Below are 21,121 nucleotides of genomic sequence, written 5' to 3'. Positions count from 1 at the left end.
CCTGTCTGGGACAGCTAAATCGGGGCTGACATCGTGTAGTGTTCACCTGGCTTTACTCTGGTCAGGACTGAGCGTAACCCTGAAACACTATCTAGTCCAGCAAGCCAAGGTTACGTTATGTACGTCATAAGAGTCCACATTATTGTCACTCTACAACTAGTCCCTCTCTTTATATCCTGATACAGACCTCGTACAGGCACACACACCACCTTTGTACCAGAATAGTTCTGCCCACTCCACATCAATTATCTCCTCTGACCTCCGACCCTGGACTTGTGACCTGCTGGTTGGCCAGAGCTGCCTTATGTTGCTTTCTGATTGGTCAATTTTACCTCCTGTGTCCCAAGCTGCTGCTTTATTGGCCACATATAACATGATCAGCCATATCGATGCTTAACAGTTGAATACATTTTACATTTCTGTTATTTAGCAGACACTCTTATCCAGAGCAACTTACAGTAGTGCGTGCATACATTTTCATACTGGTCCCCTGTGGGAATTGAACCCACAACCCTAGCATTGCAAGTGCCAAGCACTACCAACTGAGCCACACAGGACAAGGACCACATACTGTATCTCCCAGTTCATTAATTCAATGTCATTTGAGTTACACATTTGAGCTTACAATTAGTCCTAAATCTCCCTCTCTCTCTCCTATTACTCTCTTGCTCTCTCATTCTCCCCCTCTCTCTTCCCCCCTCTTTCATTCTCCCCCTCTCTCATTCTCCCCTCTCTCATTCTCCCCCTCTCTCTTCCCCCTCTCTCATTCTCCCCTCTCTCTTCCCCCCTCTCTCATTCTCCCCTCTCTCTTCCCCCTCTCTCATTCTCCCCTCTCTCTTCCCCCCTCTCTCTTCCCCCTCTCTCATTCTCCCCTCTCTCTTCCCCTCTCTCATTCTCCCCTCTCTCATTCTCCCCTCTCTCTTCCCCCTTCTCTTTCTCTGTCAGTATTGATGAAGCCATTCCCCTCCTCCCTTCCTGCTGTTGTCTCCAGGGGTCCTGATATAGCTGAACCTTTAGCTGCCCGTCCCAAACGGCCAGCGGGAGAAGAAAGGACCCTGCTGTCAGGCTTTGTTCCCCAGGGTGTGGGTCTTTAGCCATGGATCAGGGGTCAATGACCTCAGGGGGATTTAGGTGACCTTTGACACTCCACTCCTGGTGATGTCACAAAAGAGCCCTTCCCCCCAACAGTGTGAGGTCCAAATCACCCTGACCCACCAAATGAAGGAGGGAGAGGTACAGACTGATAAAGGGGGAGAGAGTGGAGGAAAAGAGTGATAAACAGAGGGGGAAGAATAAGGAGAGGGGGGAAAAGAAATGGAGAGAGAGAGAGATATAAATGACTAACAATATACAAAACATTAAGGACACCTGCTATTTCCATGACATAGACTGATCAGGTGAATCCAGGTGAAAGCTATTAAGGACACCTGCTCTTTCCATGACATCGACTGACCAGGGGAATCTATGTGAAAGCTTATTGATGGATTGTGTATGTGGAGGGTAAATGGGCAAGACAATAAATTGAAGTGCCTTTGAAAGGGGTATGGTAGTATGTGCTTGGCGCACCGGTTTGTGTCGAGAACTGCAACGCTGCTGGGTTTTTCACACTCAACAGTTTCCCATGTGTATCAAGAATGGTCCACCACCCAAAGGACTCTGTCAACTTGTCACAACTGTGGGAAACATTGGAGTCAACATGGGCCAGCATCCCTGTGGAACTCTTTAGAGACCTTGTCCATTGAGGTTGTTCTGAGGGCAAAATTGGGGGGTGCAACTCAGTGTTAGGAATGTGTTCCCAATGTTTGGCATACTCAGTGTATACCAGTAATATAGAATTGAATGTGTTTGAAAATGATTTTCCATACATTTTCCATTAGGTCCCCTTGACGATTTTTACCACACTATTTTAACATTTATGCAGTTCCCTTTAAAATGTAACCTCTCATCAGTGGTGAGGGTAAATGGGTAAAAAAGTGGAGGGTAAATGCTTTTTACCTACCTTTTGTATTTGGCGCTAGCGTTTACCTACCTTTTGTATTTGGCGCTAGCGTTTACCTACCTTTTGTATTTCGCGCTAGCGTTTACCTACCTTTTGTATTTGGCGCTAGCGTTTACCTACCTTTTGTATTTGGCGCTAGCGTTTACCTACCTTTTGTATTTGGCGCTAGCGTTTACCTACCTTTTGTATTTGGCGCTAGCGTTTACCTACCTTTTGTATTTGGCGCTAGCGTTTACCTACCTTTTGTATTTGGCGCTAGCGTTTACCTACCTTTTGTATTTGGCGCTAGCGTTTACCTATCTTTTGTATTTGGCGCTAGCGTTTACCTACCTTTTGTATTTGGCGCTAGCGTTTACCTACCTTTTGTATTTGGCGCTAGCGTTTCCCTACCTTTTGTATTTGGCGCTAGCGTTTACCTAACTTTTGTATTTGGCGCTAGCGTTTACCTACCTTTTGTATTTGGCGCTAGCGTTTACCTACCTTTTGTATTTGGCGCTAGCGTTTCCCTACCTTTTGTATTTGGCGCTAGCGTTTACCTACCTTTTGTATTTGGCGCTAGCGTTTACCTACCTTTTGTATTTGGCGCTAGCGTTTACCTACCTTTTGTATTTGGCGCTAGCGTTTACCTACCTTTTGTATTTGGCGCTAGCGTTTCCCTACCTTTTGTATTTGGCGCTAGCGTTTACCTACCTTTTGTATTTGGCGCTAGCGTTTACCTACCTTTTGTATTTGGCGCTAGCGTTTACCTACCTTTTGCGGAAAAATGCATTGAAAATATAGGAAGCAATACTTTACTCACGGTGAACGGCAATAAGTGTTTACCCAACTATTCCTCAGATTTTTTACCACTTCATCACTTCCCCTCATATAGAGTGAGAACAACATGGTGGTCAATGTGGCACTACTCCCTCTACTACTTCATATCTTCTTACTCCCTCTACAACTTCATATCTTCTTACTCACTCTACTACTTCATATCGTCTTACTCCCTCTACTACTTCATGTCTTCATACTCACTCTACTACTTCATATCATCTTACTCCCTCTACTACTTCATATCTTCTTACTCACTCTACTACTTCATATCATCTTACTCACTCTACTACTTCATGTCTTCATACTCACTCTACTACTTCATATCTTCTTACTCACTCTACTACTTCATGTCTTCTTACTCACTCTACTACTTCATATCTTCTTACTCACTCTACTACTTCATATCATCTTACTCACTCTTCCACTTCAGGCCACTGCTCATGTTAAGAAAGAGTTGGGAACTTCCAGCAATGTTAGGAGGGATGTAGTGTCATTGTGTTGTGTGAGGTTATGTGCTATTCCTGACCCCCAGATATCCTGTGTCCTGTCTATTTCCTGTATTTTAGTATGTCATAACAGAGCAGGTGCCTTGTCACATAAGAGGGTGATGATGTGTCATAGAGTGTCTTTAAACGGGCACTACAGTTGCTACATCCATTTTTGGACTTATAAATGAATGAAATGTACCCCAATGATTCTTGATATAGCAAATAAATGCTTCATGAGCTTAGTTCAGCTGTCATACCCCATCAGAACTCAAAATATTGGATTGTTTTACTCCAACGTTTGTAAACAAAGTAAATGTAAACCAACATTGTATAGCCTCAAAACATTGTTAAATCTTTTGATAGCATGGATGGTCAGTCCTTGCATCTACAGCTTTGTCTATGCTTTTGAGAGAGTTTACATGTCTCCAGCCCCATCCCTCAGCTTTTTACTGAATGCTTTGTTATTGTTTGAACTGCGGATTACACCTTTAAATCATATCTCCTGGCCACTTCCTGTTTCCTGCATGATGTAGTTGATATTCCTGTGTGGAGTTGACTATGGACCAACCAGGAGGAGGTGTGTGATTGTTCAAACCCCTGTTATATTCTATTACCTCTGCTGTAGCTGAGTATATGAAGACGTGTGCTATTTAGGACCTTGTTTGTTCTTCTTCATTTGAGAAGGAGGCAAGTCCAGTGGTGTTGTATGAGATTTCTAACCCTATCGTGTTCCCCTGTTCTAGCTGAGTATGGAGAAAGCCCAGGCCATAGTGGAGCAGGTAGAGATCAAGGCCAAGGTGGTTCAGACAGAGGTGAAGAACATCATCCTCAGACACAAGAAAGCCCTGGAGGAGAGAGAGTGTCAGCTACTCTGGAGGGTAAGTCTTTTCTTTTCTCCATCTGTCTCTCTCTCTCTCTCTCTCTCTCTCTCTCTCTCTCTCTCTCTCTCTGTCTCTCTCTCTCTCGTTTACATGGTAGAGAGCTGGTTTGACAGGTGTTCAGTCACTGTTTGACTGACCTGTTTTAAACAAAAGGTGTGTTTCTACAGTAGACATGTTATGAAGTGGGAATCACAGGAGGTTGTTGGCACCTTAATTAGGGAGGACGGGCTCGTGGTATTGGCTGGAGTGGAATGGTATCAAATACATCAAATACATAGTTTCCGTGTGTTTGATGCTATTCCATTTGCTCCGTTCCAGCCGTTGTTATGAGCCGTCCTCCCCTCAGCAGCCTCCACTGTTGGGAAGCTGTTCACACCTCCAGACACTGGTTCTACATGTTTGGTTCTACATGTCTGCATACCCACCTAACGGTGTAGGGGAGTATTTGCATGTAGCTGGAGTGTGCGGTGTGGTATGTAGGAGTTTTACACGTGTTGCCTGACACAGGTATGACCATGTGGCCCCAGGCCTCAGAACCAGGAAGCAGGGACCTAATTCTCCCTGTCCACCCACATGACTTACGACTTTACTAGTGCTTTGTGTGTGTGTGTCTGTCTGTGTGTGTGTTTGACTCAGCCAGTGTTTACGAACCTCTCTCTTTACCTGGCCTAAATGCAGAGTGAAACCTGACCCATTGAAGATTCAATAACAAACCAAGTAAGCTGTACCCAGGATCTCCAGACTCTGATACACAACTCTATCTGACTCTGAAGAGGAAGTCTTGGATTTAGAATAAAAATGGGCTGCTGTTGGAGCTCAGTAATAAGATATATAACTCATGTGAAACCCAGAGAGCCAGTGGTAACATATGCACATTCTCACAAGTTAAAGGAAAATATGATTTGATTTAAAGGGAAATGCAACCATTTTTATCTTCATATTCATCATCTCCAGCACCACCATCAACATATGTGAAAATGGCATGTTTCTATGTTTTGTAGAAAAAAAGATAAAGGAAGATAAATGTTTCCAACAACATAATCGGTATACATTATGTGATTTTAACCAATTATGAGTAGGCCTTGCTTACTAATTGCTATTTACACATTTTGGGTCGTGCTGGAGATGATGAATATCAAGCAGATTTTTTTTAAAGACCCTATAATATGTAGAATACTCATATTTGTGTGAGTGTGTATGTTTGGTTGTGTGTTCGAAAGGTTTAGGGGCTGTGACATTTAAAATAAATAAGTTTGCTAATATGGGTGATTGTTGGGCCAGTTTATGGCTACAACCATCAAACTACTAGTAGTAGTAGTAGTTTCTTAAAACTGGTTTATCGCATAAATTCAGGCAATTTATCGCAATACAGATTTTTGTCCATATTGCCCAGCTTGTGTGTGTGTGAGGTCAGAAGATAATAGAGGAGGTTTTCACTTACCTTGCTCTCTCTTTAAAGCCCTCATATATGCCCACAGAACCCAGCTTCACTTTTCTCTCCTGATAAAGTCATTAAAGGCTAACCCCGTTACACACACACACACACTCGCTCCTTCTCTTGGAAATCTAAGCAGTCTTTTGTGTGTGTGTGAGTGCGTGTGCATGAGTGCGGGAGGGAGAAGGAGTACACCTAAAGAGGAGATAGTGAGATTTCTGTTGTGTGGTTTAACCATCAATTGTGCACGCATGTGTGTGCAAGTCTGTGTGTGTGAGACAGAAAGATCCAGGTTGGCGGCTCCCTTCGTCTCCGTAACAGCATTATCCCTGATTCAAACCACACTTCTACTTCCAACAGGGTCTAACAAAGACCCCCTCTCTCTTTTAGAGCCTCCTTTGTCTCTGCTAAAAGGCTCTATTTAACATAGAACCAGACCCACTGGGGGTTTAGTCCTTCTCTTTAACACAGGAAGAGGTTGGCCTTTTGTTAAGTTTTGTGTAGTAATGTTATTACCCCCCCCCCCCCCCATCCCTCCTTCCTCTGTTGAATGGTCTTTTCAGTCAGTAATGTCACTGTATTACCCTTTACAGACTTTACGGTATGTTGCCTGTAAACAAAACAAAAAATCTGCCATTTTTTAGAGCCCAATTCCTACAGTCCCATTTTTACCACATGACCCCTTTTATATCTCCCGTGCACATGCCGGGTCGTATCGGACTGGGAATAGAGTGGGCCGATGTGGGCGGACGCCTATTTTACTCAAATCATTGAATGTACACAATCACAAAGAAATCCATTATTCATTAGTTTAGGCAGGTCCTAAGAAACATTACTAATAAAATGTATTTTCAAAAGAATAGAATGGCATATTTTGAGTTTGATGATGTTGCTGGTGTGTGAAGCCTATAGGCTACATGGCTCCGCAATGCACATGAAATCAATAGTTATTTTGTTCGTTCAACGGACAGGACACCGTTAGGTTCCCCTGATCACAGTCAGTGGTGGGAAAAAGGACTCAGTTCTCATACTTGAGTAAAAGTAAAGATACCTTACAAGAAAATGACTCAAGTAAAAGAAAGTCAGCCAGTTAAAGTTGAAAAGTAGTTGTATTCTGCCCTCACAAGAGTCCCCTTCTTAAGCTCAGCAGATAAACTCGGTACAGCTACTGTGTTGATTTATTGCCACCACTTCGTAGATACAGTAATAGTGACTGAAATGAGCAAAACTGAAATATGGAAAGAAAAGAACAAGGAGTATGACTTATTGTGTGCTAGCTGAGTACTAGGCTTAATTCTCAATAATAACACAGTATGTATTTGTATACATGTTCATGAACACAGAAATATGCAGCATTATGCATTAAATCGGATGTAAATGATTCCCCAAGACATGACAAGATCAAATGCACTGATCCATGTGGCTATCAAGAAGATTCTTGAATCTCATTAAAAATGACCATTCATACAAAATATCATCATGAGTTGAATGCCAAATATGTTATGATTAATTTTACTTACAGGCAATGCTATAAATATACTTAAGTATACAAACATGTATGTAGTTGCTAATATATACTTAAATATCAAAAGTAAGTATGAATCATTTTTAAATCCCTTATATTAAGCAAATCAGACGGCACAATTGAGTTGTTTTTTAAAATTTACGGATAGCCAACACTCAGATATAATTTAAAAGCAAAGCATTTGTGTTTAGTGAGTCCACCAAATCAGAAGCAGTAGGGATGGCCAGGGATATTCTCTTGATAAGTGTGCGAATTGGACCATTTTCTGTCCTGATAAGCATTCAAAATGTAACGACTACTTCTGGGTGTCAGAGAAAATGTATGGAGTAAAAAGTACATAATCGTCTTTAGGAATGTAGTAAAGTAAAATTTGTCAATGATATAAATAGTAAAGATACCCAATAACACTACTTGAGTAGTACTGTAAATAATGTTTACTTTACACCACTGATCACAGTCAACATACATGTTTTATAGTAGGCTAAGAATATAATCAAATATACCGGATCAAATACAAATAATATTTCCCCCACATAACGTCACGACAATCTGTGAAACCGAACCCAAGGCAAGCCCATGCGTTTTTGATACACGTTTCATCTCTTTCCTACTCTTACTCAGCTTTGTTTGGGAGCAGGCGTAGGGTCTTACATTCAATCAAATCAAATGTATTTCTAAAGCCCTTTTTACATCAGCCTAAACCCCAGAACAGCAAGCAATGCAGATGTAGAAGCATCATCAAGATACCAATAGAAAACAATAGCAATCTATATTTTCAAAAGCATGTGTGTCGAGTGTTCATATTTCACAACCTCTGCGTGATTTTGAAGTTGCCTATACACGATCGATCAAAATAATAGACCTACACTTGATTTAGGCTACATTATTGCATGCTAAATGTTTCTGATCAGCGATAGATATTTTCCCAGCCAGAGAATTAACCAAATATACAGACGGACATTCAGTGAAACAAAATCACATTGATGATTAAGACAAGTCACAGGCTTTTGGTTGAGAGTAGTCCTAGGTTACTAAGCGACAGAGTGAAGAGCAAAATAATCCACTTGATAAGCTACATAACATGCTGGAAAAATGTTCTGATGAGCAGCAATTACCTCAACTTAGCTAACATTTGCACAGCCTAGTAACCAATATCCAATTGGAGATTCCAGTGATGAATTTATCAAAACGAGTCCCCACGCTTGTCTCCAAGCAGAATAAAACGGTTCTGAAATAGTTGAACACACACTGGTATGCTAATGCTTCAAATGTATTATAACAATTGGATGACTTTTGGAGTTTCAGTAAGCAACAATTTGATGCCTGTATTTGCATTAGCCCACTTTATTTCAATATTTTCATCAGTGATATTCATCCCGCAGTAATTCTTTATTGATCCATCCAGTCGTGGTTCAGAAAACAGTGCATGTGGTGGGCTATGCAAAGAGATGGGTGAAGTGACATGCCTTGCAAAGTTTACAACTGGTAGGAATACAGTAGTAACGGGCGCTGCCTAGCAACCATCAAGAGCGTAGTGCGTGCCAATTTTGCCTCGGCATTACGACTCCATTTCATACTAAGCCGTAGGCAGAACTTTACCACAATCATGACTAGGTCAGTTGGCGGCAATACCTTTCATTTATAAAGAGATGTCAGGATGCTGAAGTTAGTGGGAACACGTCTTGGTTTGAAAGGTCTGCATGTGTTCCTCAGGTCACTATAAATCTGTAAACTGATTTACATTCTACACTTTTTGTCATTTAGAGCAGGGGTCTTCAAACATTTCTTGCCCAGAGACCCCCACCCAGGCAAACCAGCTACTCAGGGAACCCAATCATTTAGAGCAGGGGTCTTCAAACATTTCTTGCCCAGAGACCCCCCATCCAGGCAAACTAGCTACCCAGGGATCCCTGCCTAGACAAACCAGCTACTCAGGGAACCCAATCATTTAGAGCAGGGGTCTTCAACCTTTTCTTGCCCAGAGACCCCCACCCAGGCAAACCAGCTATTCAGGGAACCCAATCATTTAGAGCAGGGGTCTTCAACCTTTTCTTGCCCAGAGAACCCCACCCAGGCAAACCAGCTACTCAGGGAACCAAATCATTTAGAGCAGGGGTCTTCAACGTTTTCTTGCCCAGAGACCCCCACACAGGCAAACCTGTATGTATTGCCTTCTCACCAGATGAATGATAATGGAAAGGAGAAGTAATCAACATTTAAAAATGAATAGATTTGGTAAATAGCTTTTCATTATTTTGACGCAAGAGGAAGTATAAACTCTAACATAGCCAATTGGCTAGAAAGGTAACTCCAAATATATTTTTGCTAAGAGCAGCTGTTTAGCTGCTTAAACAAATGTTAGTCGTGTTGGCAAAAATGTATGTTAAAGTCAAGAATGCTTACCAAAAGCCAGCTGCACTCATGGCCACCTAATCATCCCCAGCTTCCAATTGGCTCATTCATCCTCCTCTCCCCTGTAACTATTCCCCAGACCATTGCTGTAAATGAGAATGTGTTCTCAGTCAACCTACCTGGTAAAATAAGGGTAAAATAAATAAATGAAAATAATAATTGATGCGACTGGTTCTTGCGGGTGCTTTTTCAAAGCCTATGTTAGTGTAATTAGCTTCAATGAGCGTCATTTACTCAATATTAGGAGTTGAGAAATGAAGTGGAAATAATATCTCTCCTCTTTTGTACTCTAGGTATGTCATTATGTTGCTATCCCTATTCATAAAATATATATGCAGTAAATCATACTCCTGATTGAGAGCAAAACCATTTTCACACTACTGGAGGTTGCCCTTACCCAATGAATGAATCTCCCTCTTTACCCTTCTCCCACCCTCCCCTCTCCTGTTCCCTCTCCTAGGTTGAGAAGATCCGCCAGCTGAAAGCCAAGTCTCTGTACCTGCAGGTAGAGAAGCTGCATCAGAACCTGACCAAGCTGGACAGCACCATTGCAGCCGTCACTCAGGTATGGGAGAAGTAGCATGTCCCCATACAGGGGGGGACGCAAGGCGACCAAGTTTTAAATACAATGTCCAAAGGCATCAAAGTCATTATATGGTGTCTGTGTCTCCTCACTTCACAACTTAACATCAGGTGCTCGACGAGGGCCGTCACCTGGACGTGCTGCTGGCCAGAGAGCGCATGCTGACCCAGATCCAGGAGCTCAAGTCTCTCAGAGGCCTGCTGCAGCCACAGGAAGACGACAGGTTCATGTTCATGCCTCCAGACCAGGTAAATAACTGCATTATGTTCACTCCCCCTGACCAGAGGAGAGGGGTTAGAGACATGTGGGCTCTCTGTGCACTCTGAGCCAATGTTATTGACTGTTACAGTAATAGTACAACACTGTTGCCAAATTTCTGGTCTCTTTGGACTAATGAAATTATTGACTTGTCTGCCAATTTCTTGTACATAATTTTTCCGTATCCACTCGTCCATATTATTGATATGATATCATTATTATCTCTCCCAGGCCCTGTACATAGCCATCCAGTCCATGGGGCTGATCAGTAGCGGAGCGTTCGCTACCGTCACCAAAGCTCACGGAGAGGGCCTAAAGACCGCACTCCGCGGCAAGCCTGCATCCTTCACCGTGATTGGCTACGACCATGACGGGGAGCCCCGCCTCTCGGGCGGTGACGCGGTGTCAGCAGTAGTGATGGCAGCAGTGGATGGTAACCTGTCGGCTGCCGAGGTGTGTGACCACCTGAACGGGTCATACACAGTCAGCTATCTGCCCAAAGCAGAGGGAGAATATCTGGTGTCAGTTCTGGTCTGTAACCAGCACATCATGGGTAGCCCCTTTAAGGTAAAATGTATATTATTGTTTTAGTTACCACAACCAAATAATATATATAACCATCTTAAGCCAGTGGTTCCCAAACTGTGGGGCGTGCCTTTTTTTTAAGGAACTCATTCCGTCTTTCAACTTACTCTTGAAAGTTGTAATAGTAGAATGCAACAGTCATTTTCTAAATTGGCCAGTGCATCATCAGTTCCTCTTGTCATGTCAGACATGTCAGACCTCAGAGAGGCATTTATAACTTGTCAGAAATGTCTTGATCAAATAGCCCATGTCAGCTAACATTTTTTAGTTAGGTTTTTTAACCCATATATTTTGTAGTAATATTTGAGTCTCTCAAATATCACATGAATACACATTAGACATGGCAAAATGTATCGAATTGCAAGATGCAAGAAAATGAGCTTTAAAAACTGCAACATTTTCTCTGCACCCCATAATAAAATGTGTAGAATTGCAGGACAAAAGCTTTAAACCTGCATAAGGTCCTCTCTGCCAACAAGAGGGGTGTGAACCGTATGTATCATGAACCGTGCTTGTTCCCATAGAAATAGACGTGGCTCATGTGCGCGCACACAGGGGGGGCTGGTATGTTCCCCAATGATGGGAGTTGGGCCTGAGTGAAAAAGTTGGGGAACCCCTGTCTTAAGCAACAATAGAATAATTCAACTTTAACATTGCAGAAGGTAATGTAGAATGTTAAGTTAGAATGTTAACATTCTCCCTGCCTGTGTTCTAAGGTGCTGGTGAAGTCTGGGCGGAGCTATGGCGCCCTGGGGTCCCCGGTGTCTGCATTCGGAGGTGAGGGGGAGGGGGAGGGGCAGCTGTGTCGCCCCTGGGGGATCAGCGTGGACAAAGAGGGATACGTGGTCGTGGCCGACCGCAGTAACAACCGCGTACAGGTGGGTTTCATACATTTCGTGTCGTGGATTTGGTTTGGTGTCAGCTGTAATCCTAAGGAGAAATGTTGTTTCTATAGTGAGAGCTGAAGGATTGCGTGTACAGTGGCAACCTAATATCAAGTCAAACAAAAAAAAGTAAAACAACAAAAATGTCCTTCTGCTACTACTCCTATCGTCCAGATCTTTAAGCCGTGCGGTGCCTTCTACCACAAGTTTGGCTCCCTGGGTTCTCGCCCCGGTCAGTTTGACCGTCCAGCGGGCGTGGCATGCGACAGCCAACGCCGGATCATCGTGGCGGACAAAGACAACCACCGCGTGCAGGTGTTCACTTTCGACGGGCAGTTCATGCTCAAGTTCGGCGAGAAGGGCACTAAGGTAGAAACTCTCAATCAAATAAAATCCAACTCAAATGTTATTTGTCACATACACATGTTTAGCAGATGTCATTGTGGGTGTAGCGAAATGCTTGTGTTTCTAGCTCCAGCAGTGCAGTAATATCTAACAAGTAATATCTAACAATACACACAATCTAAAGTAAAGGAATGGAATTAAGGATATATAAATACTAGGACGAGCAATATCAAAGCGGCATAGACTAAGACATGAGAATAGGATAAAATACTGTATATACATATGAGATGAGTAATACAAAATATGTAAACATTATTAAAGTGACTAGTGTTCCGTTATTAAAGTTTATAAGGGCAGCAGCCCCTAATGTGCTAGTGATGGCTATTTAACAGTCTGATGGCCTTGAGATATAAGCTGTTTTTAAGTCTCTCGTGGCTCGGGTGGTTGTTGTCCTTGATGATCTTTTTGGCCTTGAGTGTCCTGGAGGTCGGGTAGCTTACCCTCTGTGATCCGTTGGGCAAACCGCATAGGGCGGTGCAGTTGCCGTACCAGGCGGTGATACCGCCCGATAAGATGCTCTCAATTTTGTATCTGTAAAAGTTTGTGAGGGTTTTAGGTGCCAAGCCAAATTTCTTCAGCATCCTGAGGTTGAGGAGGTGCTGTTGCGCCTTCTTCACCACACTGTCTGTGTGGGTGGATCATTTCCGGTTGTCAGTGATGTGTACGCCGAGGAACTTGAATCTTTCCACCTTCTCCACTGCGGTCCCGTCAATGTGGATGGGGGGTGCTCCCTCTGCTGTTTCCTGAAGTCCATGATCAGCTTCTTAGTTTTGTTGACGTTAGGTGAGAGGTTATTTTCCTGGCACCACACTCCCAGGGCCCTCACCTCCCTGTAGGCTGTGTTGTCATTGTTGGTAAACAGGCCTAATTGTTGGAGGCATGCATGGCCACGCAGTCATGGGTGAACAGGGAGTAAAGGAGGGGGCTGAGCACGCATCCTTGTGGGGCCCCAGTGATGAGGATCTGCGAAGTGGACGTGTTGTTTCCAACCTTCTCCACCTGGGGGTGGCCCGTCAGGAAGTCCAGGACCCAGTTGCACAGGGCGGGGTTCAGACCCAGGTCCTCGAGCTTAATGTTGAGCTTGGAGGATACTAAGGTGTTGAATGCCGAGATATAGTCAGTGAACAGCATTCTTACACATGTATTCCTCTTGTCCAGATGGGATAGGGAAATCAGTCTCTCTCTCTCACACACACACACACACACACACACACACACACACACACACACACACACACACACACACACACACACTCTTACTTACAGTATATACACACAAACTTTAGAGCTGAACTAATAATGATATTCTACTCTACTCTATTGTAGAACGGGCAGTTCAACTACCCCTGGGATGTGGCGGTGAATTCTGCAGGGAAGATACTGGTCTCTGACACCAGGAACCACCGTGTCCAGCTCTTTGGCCCTGATGGGTCCTTCATCAACAAGTACGGCTTTGAAGGCGCTCTGTGGAAACACTTTGACTCACCGCGCGGCGTCGCCTTCAACCACGAGGACCACCTGGTCGTCACCGACTTCAACAACCATCGTCTGCTGGTGATCCGGCCGGACTGCCAGTCTGCCCGGTTCTTGGGCTCAGAGGGAACCGGTAACGGGCAGTTCCTGCGTCCGCAGGGCGTGGCTGTGGACCAGGAGAACCGGATCATCGTGGCTGACTCGAGGAACCACCGGGTGCAGGTATTCGAGCCCAACGGGAACTTCTTATGTAAATTTGGTATGCAAGGGAGTGGCTTTGGACAGATGGACCGCCCCTCCGGTGTTGCCGTGACGCCTGACGGAGTCATCGTGGTCGTCGATTTTGGAAACAACCGCATCCTCAAGTTTTGAAGAGTTCTAATAACTTTTTGCTTTCTTTCGTTCTTTTTCTCGCTTTTTTTGCTCTCTGTTTCTCAGTTTGGGAGAGGAAATAAAAGAGAGGAGGAATCAACAGACAGACACACAGAGAGGACAGTTTAAACAGAGAGATGAACAGAGCAGACGGAAATACTTTATTACGAAATTAAGGGAAAATGGATTTGTTGATTATTGTTTGTATTTCTTTACATTTAGCTTCAGATTGTGGTATACTGTATGACAAAGGGGACCACTAAGATGATTGATAATCATTAGTGAAAGTGACAAAAAAGATATCCGTAATTTCTATTTTATTCTATCTCAACTGCTCAAAGCTCTCTCGCTAAACTCTCCTCAAATCGCCATCTCAGGGACTTTTCTCACATTTCTTGAAATATTGAACCCACTGCTCCACCACCTACCTCATCTAGTTCTTTATGAATGTACTCACACTCTCCGAGCAGAGGTCTAGTCCGTCAAGTTTTACAAAGAAGAAAAGAAAGTCTACCTCAATACTGAATTTTATTTAAAGAGCAACATAAAAATGTTTTTTTTATATATATATATATATATATATATATTTGCACAGGATTAATAGGATTCATGCTGTGCATCTTGGGTAATGTGTTTTGTTGCTGAGACACTCGGATGCTGTAGTTCTACACTGCATGTTTAGTTCTGGTTATAGAAGCCCGACCTGACCTGTAGTGTAGTCTAGAGCATTCAGTGGTGTCATTTTATGTTATCTAGATTTAGGGTAGCTTGTTAGTTAGTAAATCTCTGTTTAGAATTGCCCCCTCATCTCTCAATGTGTAGTGTCATGGCACTGTCAAAAGAAGAAGAGAGGGTTTTATGTAATGCCAAGCCTGTTTAGACTGATTCAGCGTTAGTTAGTTAATTAGTTAGTTAGTTAGCTCAAGCCACAGGAGGAGACTGATGTTGAGGTAAAACTGATCAGTAGAATCAGAAGAATCTCCTTTAAGCTTTACTAGTTTATTGATTATAGATCGCAGCGGAGCTGGGACAGATGCAGTTTGATGATTGGTTGGAATCACGAGGTAGTCGTTGTTGTGGGGAGATTGTCCCTGCTGTCCCAAATGATCCTATTATCAATTGACTATTGTTGATTCCCCTGTCAGGCATCAAAGTATTACAGGAATATGTTCATGATTGATTAAGCAAAGCATGCTGGATCTATATACAGTATAAGAAAAATAATGAAAATGCAACAAAAAAAAAGAGTGTTTGTCTACTCTGAAACAGAGGGCCCACCAAAGTATTTTAGAAGTTTATCTGGAGTTATCAGGATGTTGTATCAGTTATTGATGAGGAATTGTTATGAATGATGCAGGTGGAGAACGATGCCTCCATAAAGAGAGCATCTTGAGTAACTGTCCACAGGACATGACCGACAACAGTGAGAGCAAATAAGAGATCAGGGTTGGATTGTGTGTTGATTTGTGGGGCATTCCGATTTGCTCTTGGGGCCTAGAATTGAATCTAATCCCCTAGTGATGTCACTGCAAAGCCCCTCCCTATTTATTAACTTCCAGTCTGGAATGCTGGAGAGAGAGTGTTTCTGGAACATGTGCATAAAAAAAGTTATTGGAAATGTTTTTAAACCATTGTCTTAAACTCAGGGCCGTGAGAGAAGAAAATCTAAAAAGCAATTGAACATGTTTCATTCACTCACAAACTTCAACTGAAAGTTTCAGTATTGATTATTTTAAACCCAAGAACATATTTTAGAACAGTAATCTCAGTAAGAAATATGCTAACATGATTGCAATTGCTAGCTAGATAGCCAAAATGGTTCCCTAGCAACAAACATCTTAGGATTTGTAAGAAGATATTTGAAAAGTTCGTAAGAAAATCATTACATCTTAAGATATTGTTGAGGAATTGCACTTACGAACTATCTTATGAACTTCTTATTTTCTTTCTTAAGAAGCTTCTTAAGTTTTTGCGTAAGAAGTATTTTGTGAATCTGGGACCTGACCTCCAAAAGATGGAGGTATATAGAGCCCAGCTAGTGGAGTCAACCAAAGATAGAATTTCTGCACAACGGCCACCTGTAGGTTTGGCATCTAAAGAACTACAAATTGAAAGAAACCCTTTGTTGTTTAATCATCAGTGTTGGAGGTCTAAAACCCTCCAACTGTCACCAAAAAGATGCATTCAAAGCACTGTCAATGCTGTCAATGACAGTCAGGTGGGGAGAAGAGGAATATAGGGCCAACTGTGGTGAAATATTATTAACATTCACACAGTACTGTAACATCTTGTTGAGACAAGAATCCCAGCCATATAAAACTCAATAGGTTTATGTAGCTTTGATTTTGAAGTACTTTTCAGGCCCACGTCTGAGGAGAACGTTGTAGAAAGGTCTGAAACCAGACCATAACGCACAGCAACCAAAGAGTATCTGTGTGTGATTTCAGTCTAGCATCACCACCTATGTTAACGTGACACCGACTCATAACTCATATGACTCATAACTAGCATCCCTTATTAGCATTAGCATCTCAGCCTACACAACCATTGAGTGCTAACAGATTCCTGATTTATCACCTCTGAGGTGGAACTGTTAGAGGGGTTGTAAATACCCCTTTCATTTGTAAAGTTAGCCACTCCCTTAGCATATCCTAGCCTAGCGGTATGGGCGCTATTAGTAGGTCGCTGACTGAACTTCTTACCTCAGAGGAAAGAGTTTGCCTGCACTTTCCATCCCAATTTGCATCAACTTACACATCTCTTTATTTACCTCAACATATATATACCTCAACTTTCATATTCCTCACATTTACTCATGTGTATCTCAATTCTAATGTAGCCTACCTCAACCAGTAACTTGCATATACATACTGTTACAGAACCTATATTCTCAGACCTCATCAACATACAAATGTCATTTTGCAAATATACCTCAGCACACATTTGACCTCACACTTGAAATGCCTCATGTTACATACAGTACACATAGGCCTACCTCTCAAGTATGTTGACTAGTAACTTATAAACATAAAGTCTCTCTTATGGACTGTATACCTTAGTTTCACTTTACTTTACTTTTTAACATACCTCATTTTACTTTTACCTCAACTCACAATTTAATACAGGTTACCTCACCTGTCAGACCAAAGATCTCCATTTAATTTGAAATTACAAGTTACAAATGGCCTTCTCGTCACACTGTGTCCATGAGTGGGTTGTTTAGAAGTGTGGTGAATTATGCCTTTTAATCATATGGAGAAACCAAATAATGCAGATCTGAGAATTGTGCCAAAAAGATATCTGTGAGAGTTTGGTGCCAAATGGAGTTGGCATCAGAATGACACTGTCATACATGGAGAATGTCATTGGACCATTATATCCTAGATATGTGTTTAGCGAATCAAAGCAGTTGGGGACAGATCCCTGTGCTTTGATTGGATGCACTTAGGGGGGCTGGCCCCCTTTTGCTTTACCTCATTTTGCAGATCAGCAGAGCTGTAACCTGATTGTCCAACAGTGAGAGTGATTGTGATGTCACTGTTGGCTGATTGGCCTTAGAGTCTTAGTGATGTCAGAGGCACATGATCATGTTAAGATACCCCTTGTCATTTGTTGCCATGCGTTAGCGGGAGAGGGAGTGTTCTCTCTAAAGAGTTAGGACCTCCATCTTACTCCCCTTAGATGTACAAGAATGACCTCTAATTTCAGCACAATACACCATTTCTCCTCAGTAAGAACATTTACAAGTGTGGACTTAGCGTAGTGTTGGTTGAGTTAGCGTAGTGTTGGTTGAGGAGGATAGTCATTTATTTTGAGATGAGTGTAAAAGTCCAACTCTTTGACAATGCAAAACTGTGGTGTATAGGAACACATTGAGTGAATAAGATGTTTATTTCACATTAATAAGCCTGTTTATTACATGTTAATACAGTGGAGACGTTAGCACATTAAAGGGCAAGTGAGTTGGAGTCCCCAGACCCTGCTGCTTAGAACCCACAACCGCTTCACCGATATGATCTGTCGATGGGTTTCAGTATTACTATATGAAATGTGTAGTCTGCATCAATCTTTTTTTAAATTAAGTTGCAGGAAATCAATCTTTTTTTTAAATTAAGTTGCAGGAAATTCTATCTTTAAGATCCTTAGGTCTTCACTCTTAAAGAGGAAAAACATGTATTTTAAACTGTTTTGTTCATTGTTTTTATTTTTCATTTGTTGCATTCTTTCAAAATTCTCTACAGTGAAACAACGTCTCACAGATAAATGGGTGTTGTAAACTCAGATGGGTGGGTTACTGAATCTGGATGATTTTATCATGATTATATAGCCAAAGATGTGTGTGTGTGTTAGGAGTACATTGGATGTATTTAACCTTTTGACCTTTGCGAATGTATTTCCTGTAACCAAGAGGCTCTGCAGAAGCCAATCAGTGCTCGACTGGCCATGTCTTGAATCCTAAGATGGGAAAAAAACAGCTCAACTCGCCATCCCTTAAAACAGAGATGTAGCAGAGCCGGTTAGTACAACAACAACTTGTAAAGCTGCACAGTCAGGTTTTTTTTTAAACCCCCCCCCCTCCTCTAGTGTTTTTTGCAACCTCATACACTATCTGTGAAAAGAAGCTAGGTTTATTGACAAGTTTAGCTGCCTAGCATCGCTAGAATTGCTTGATTCCCCCTCAATGATATCCGGGAAGTGTGGTGATGTCTTCGGAGGATGTGATTGGTCGCCTGTACTCCTGTTGGGCGGGGGTTTTATTGGCCCCTGTGGTTCTGTCCACCATTTTGTTTCAGGCCTCTCTTAGCATTAAGAGAAAAGAAAAAGAAGAGACGTTTTTAAAAGTGAAACTGCACCAGCTGGAAAGTCTGCAAGGTCTTAGACCTTGTCAATGATTGTATCATCTTTAAAGAAAATAAAAATATGGAAAAAAATTGAAAGATAAAAAAGAAAAGAAACTCAGGTAGTTCTATGTCCCTACCCTGTGGGTGTCACAGTGTAACATGTCTCCCCAGTGATGCGGGTGTCACAGTGAAACATGTCCCCCCTTGTGATAATGTAGTGAACCTTTCTGTTATGACCTCAGTACTGGTCTCATTGGTCACGTTTCAGGACATTCTTGTTTTGCATTCGCGCTGTGCAAACGATGGGATTTCTATATGGTTCCTGTGCTTTTAAACACCTCTACAGGCTTTGTGAGATGTGCAGCACGACTGTGGTAAAGACGGGCTGGAACGCGACCAAAAGTTCTATGTGTGTCCGTTTAGCATAGTACACATTAGTTTTCAATCTGGAAAAGAAATGTATCATTTTTGGGGGGCTTTTTAGATAATCTCCCTCAAATGTACTCTTTTATTTTCATGTTTTATTTTTGTTTCATTTTTCAATTGTTTGATTAACACAAAAGGACAAATACTCCAGACCACACGACTCTCTGCGACCCTTTTGGAATGTATTGTTTTTAAAGAAAAGGGTTTGTTGGGAGTTCATGTTGATTTTCGATTACACCCTATCCGTTGCTAGCAGGAACACAGGACAGGACTGATACTGTACTACCAACCAATCAGAGTCTGGAGAATTAGAACGGATGCCACATTGTCATCCAATAATCCATGCCAATGATGTTCCACTGAGTTGCAATTCAGAATGTTACTGTCATGGAGCTTTTGTGACAATATGGCATCTTTAAGAATTTTAAGTCTCAGTTTATCAACACTTAGACTCTGTAAGCCTATTCCTCCAGGGCTTGGTAATGCACAGCTAATTCAACATCACAGCTTTTAACAAGGAGTTGTCCTAACAAGTTGTCTAGATAAAACAAGGAGTTAACGGCTAGAGAAGTGGCTGTGTCTTAAAATAGTTTGACCCTGTTCTGTTTTGTATCCTGTGTGCAGGCAGGTAGTGTGTGTGTGTTTGTGCGCTGCATCGTGTTGTTGAACAGAAAACCACTGAATGTATTCTCCTCTCAGTCCACGAGGTAGGAGGAAGGCAGGGACCAGCCAAGTTTAGATGGGTGCTGCTGGCGCTTCTATATGTGTGTGTGTGTGTGGGGGGGCGCACATCCATGAGTGTTTTGTGTTGGTGTACTTTTGTGTGTGTATGTGCATGCGCATACCTGTGTGCGTTTGTGTTTCCCCCTTTCACACTGTGGTTGGTGTGGAAGTGCCGATGTCAGGTGTTCAGTCGAAATATGGCAAAGTAGACTATAATATATCGGTTACCTGCTACACTCTGTCTTCTGTGGACGTTAAACGTTTCCTATGCAGTTATTTGGTTTACACTTAAATAAACTTGTATTTCTTTGATTTCTGTCTGTAGCTCTTTTTTTTTCACATAAATTGCAAGCTATTTCCTGATTAAGTGAGAAGGTTTGACCATTGTTATGATTATTTATTGTTTTATTATAATTAAAGAATATCCTTCATCACAAACACTCATGGAGGAATCTTACCCCTTCTGGAGAGAGATGTCCTCTTGTGACCTCTATTGCTCCTGAAGCAACGGGGAGGACAATCACCACATCGGACCAACTCCTTGGTTTGCAGTTGTCTAAAAAAAATGTTTTGCTCAAATTGAAGACAGAAATCTCATCAACTCAACTGAGCCCCTACGTTGTGTAAGAGTTAGTATCATTCTTGTTCAAAGCGATCCTTGAACTCTGGTACCCTCTCCTGTTGTGCTGCAGGGGACAGAGCTGCATGCGTTCAAGGTCATATTATTATAGATGTATGTAGACTGTGCTACTAATCTCATCTCTCTCTCTCGCAAAATCTTGTATAAACCTTTCCTTTTCCCTGTATCTCCATTCAGAAAGCTTTTGGGAAATGCTCATATATGTAACTGATTTAGTGGAGTTCTTGGAAAACAAGAATAGAAAGGAACATTGGGCTTCTAGAACTCTCTGATGGTGCAGCGGAGTAGACCGTCATCCATCAAACTAGCATCCAGGTCCCGTGTGGCTCGGTCAGTTGAGCATGGAGCTTGCAACGCCAGGGTTGTGGGTTTGAT

General features: G+C 42.3%; 1 protein-coding gene across 1 annotated transcript in view; it reads left to right on the top strand.

The window, feature by feature from the left end:
- LOC135551986 (E3 ubiquitin-protein ligase TRIM71-like) overlaps positions 1–20,418 on the top strand; it is a 51,907-nt gene extending 31,489 nt beyond the window's left edge. The window contains exons 3-9 of the mRNA XM_064983314.1: positions 4,047–4,181; positions 10,017–10,121; positions 10,250–10,387; positions 10,629–10,964; positions 11,699–11,860; positions 12,041–12,235; positions 13,598–20,418. Of these exons, the coding sequence (XP_064839386.1) occupies positions 4,047–4,181; positions 10,017–10,121; positions 10,250–10,387; positions 10,629–10,964; positions 11,699–11,860; positions 12,041–12,235; positions 13,598–14,116 (1,590 nt within the window). The 3' untranslated portion in view covers positions 14,117–20,418. The remainder of the gene's footprint in view (positions 1–4,046; positions 4,182–10,016; positions 10,122–10,249; positions 10,388–10,628; positions 10,965–11,698; positions 11,861–12,040; positions 12,236–13,597) is intronic.
- The last annotated feature ends 703 nt before the right edge of the window (positions 20,419–21,121 follow it).

The sequence above is a fragment of the Oncorhynchus masou genome, chromosome 13 (assembly GCF_036934945.1).
Source record: "Oncorhynchus masou masou isolate Uvic2021 chromosome 13, UVic_Omas_1.1, whole genome shotgun sequence".
Taxonomy (NCBI): domain Eukaryota; kingdom Metazoa; phylum Chordata; class Actinopteri; order Salmoniformes; family Salmonidae; genus Oncorhynchus; species Oncorhynchus masou.
The sequence above is the reverse complement of the archived record's forward strand: the minus strand, read 5'-3'. Positions and strand labels throughout refer to the sequence as shown.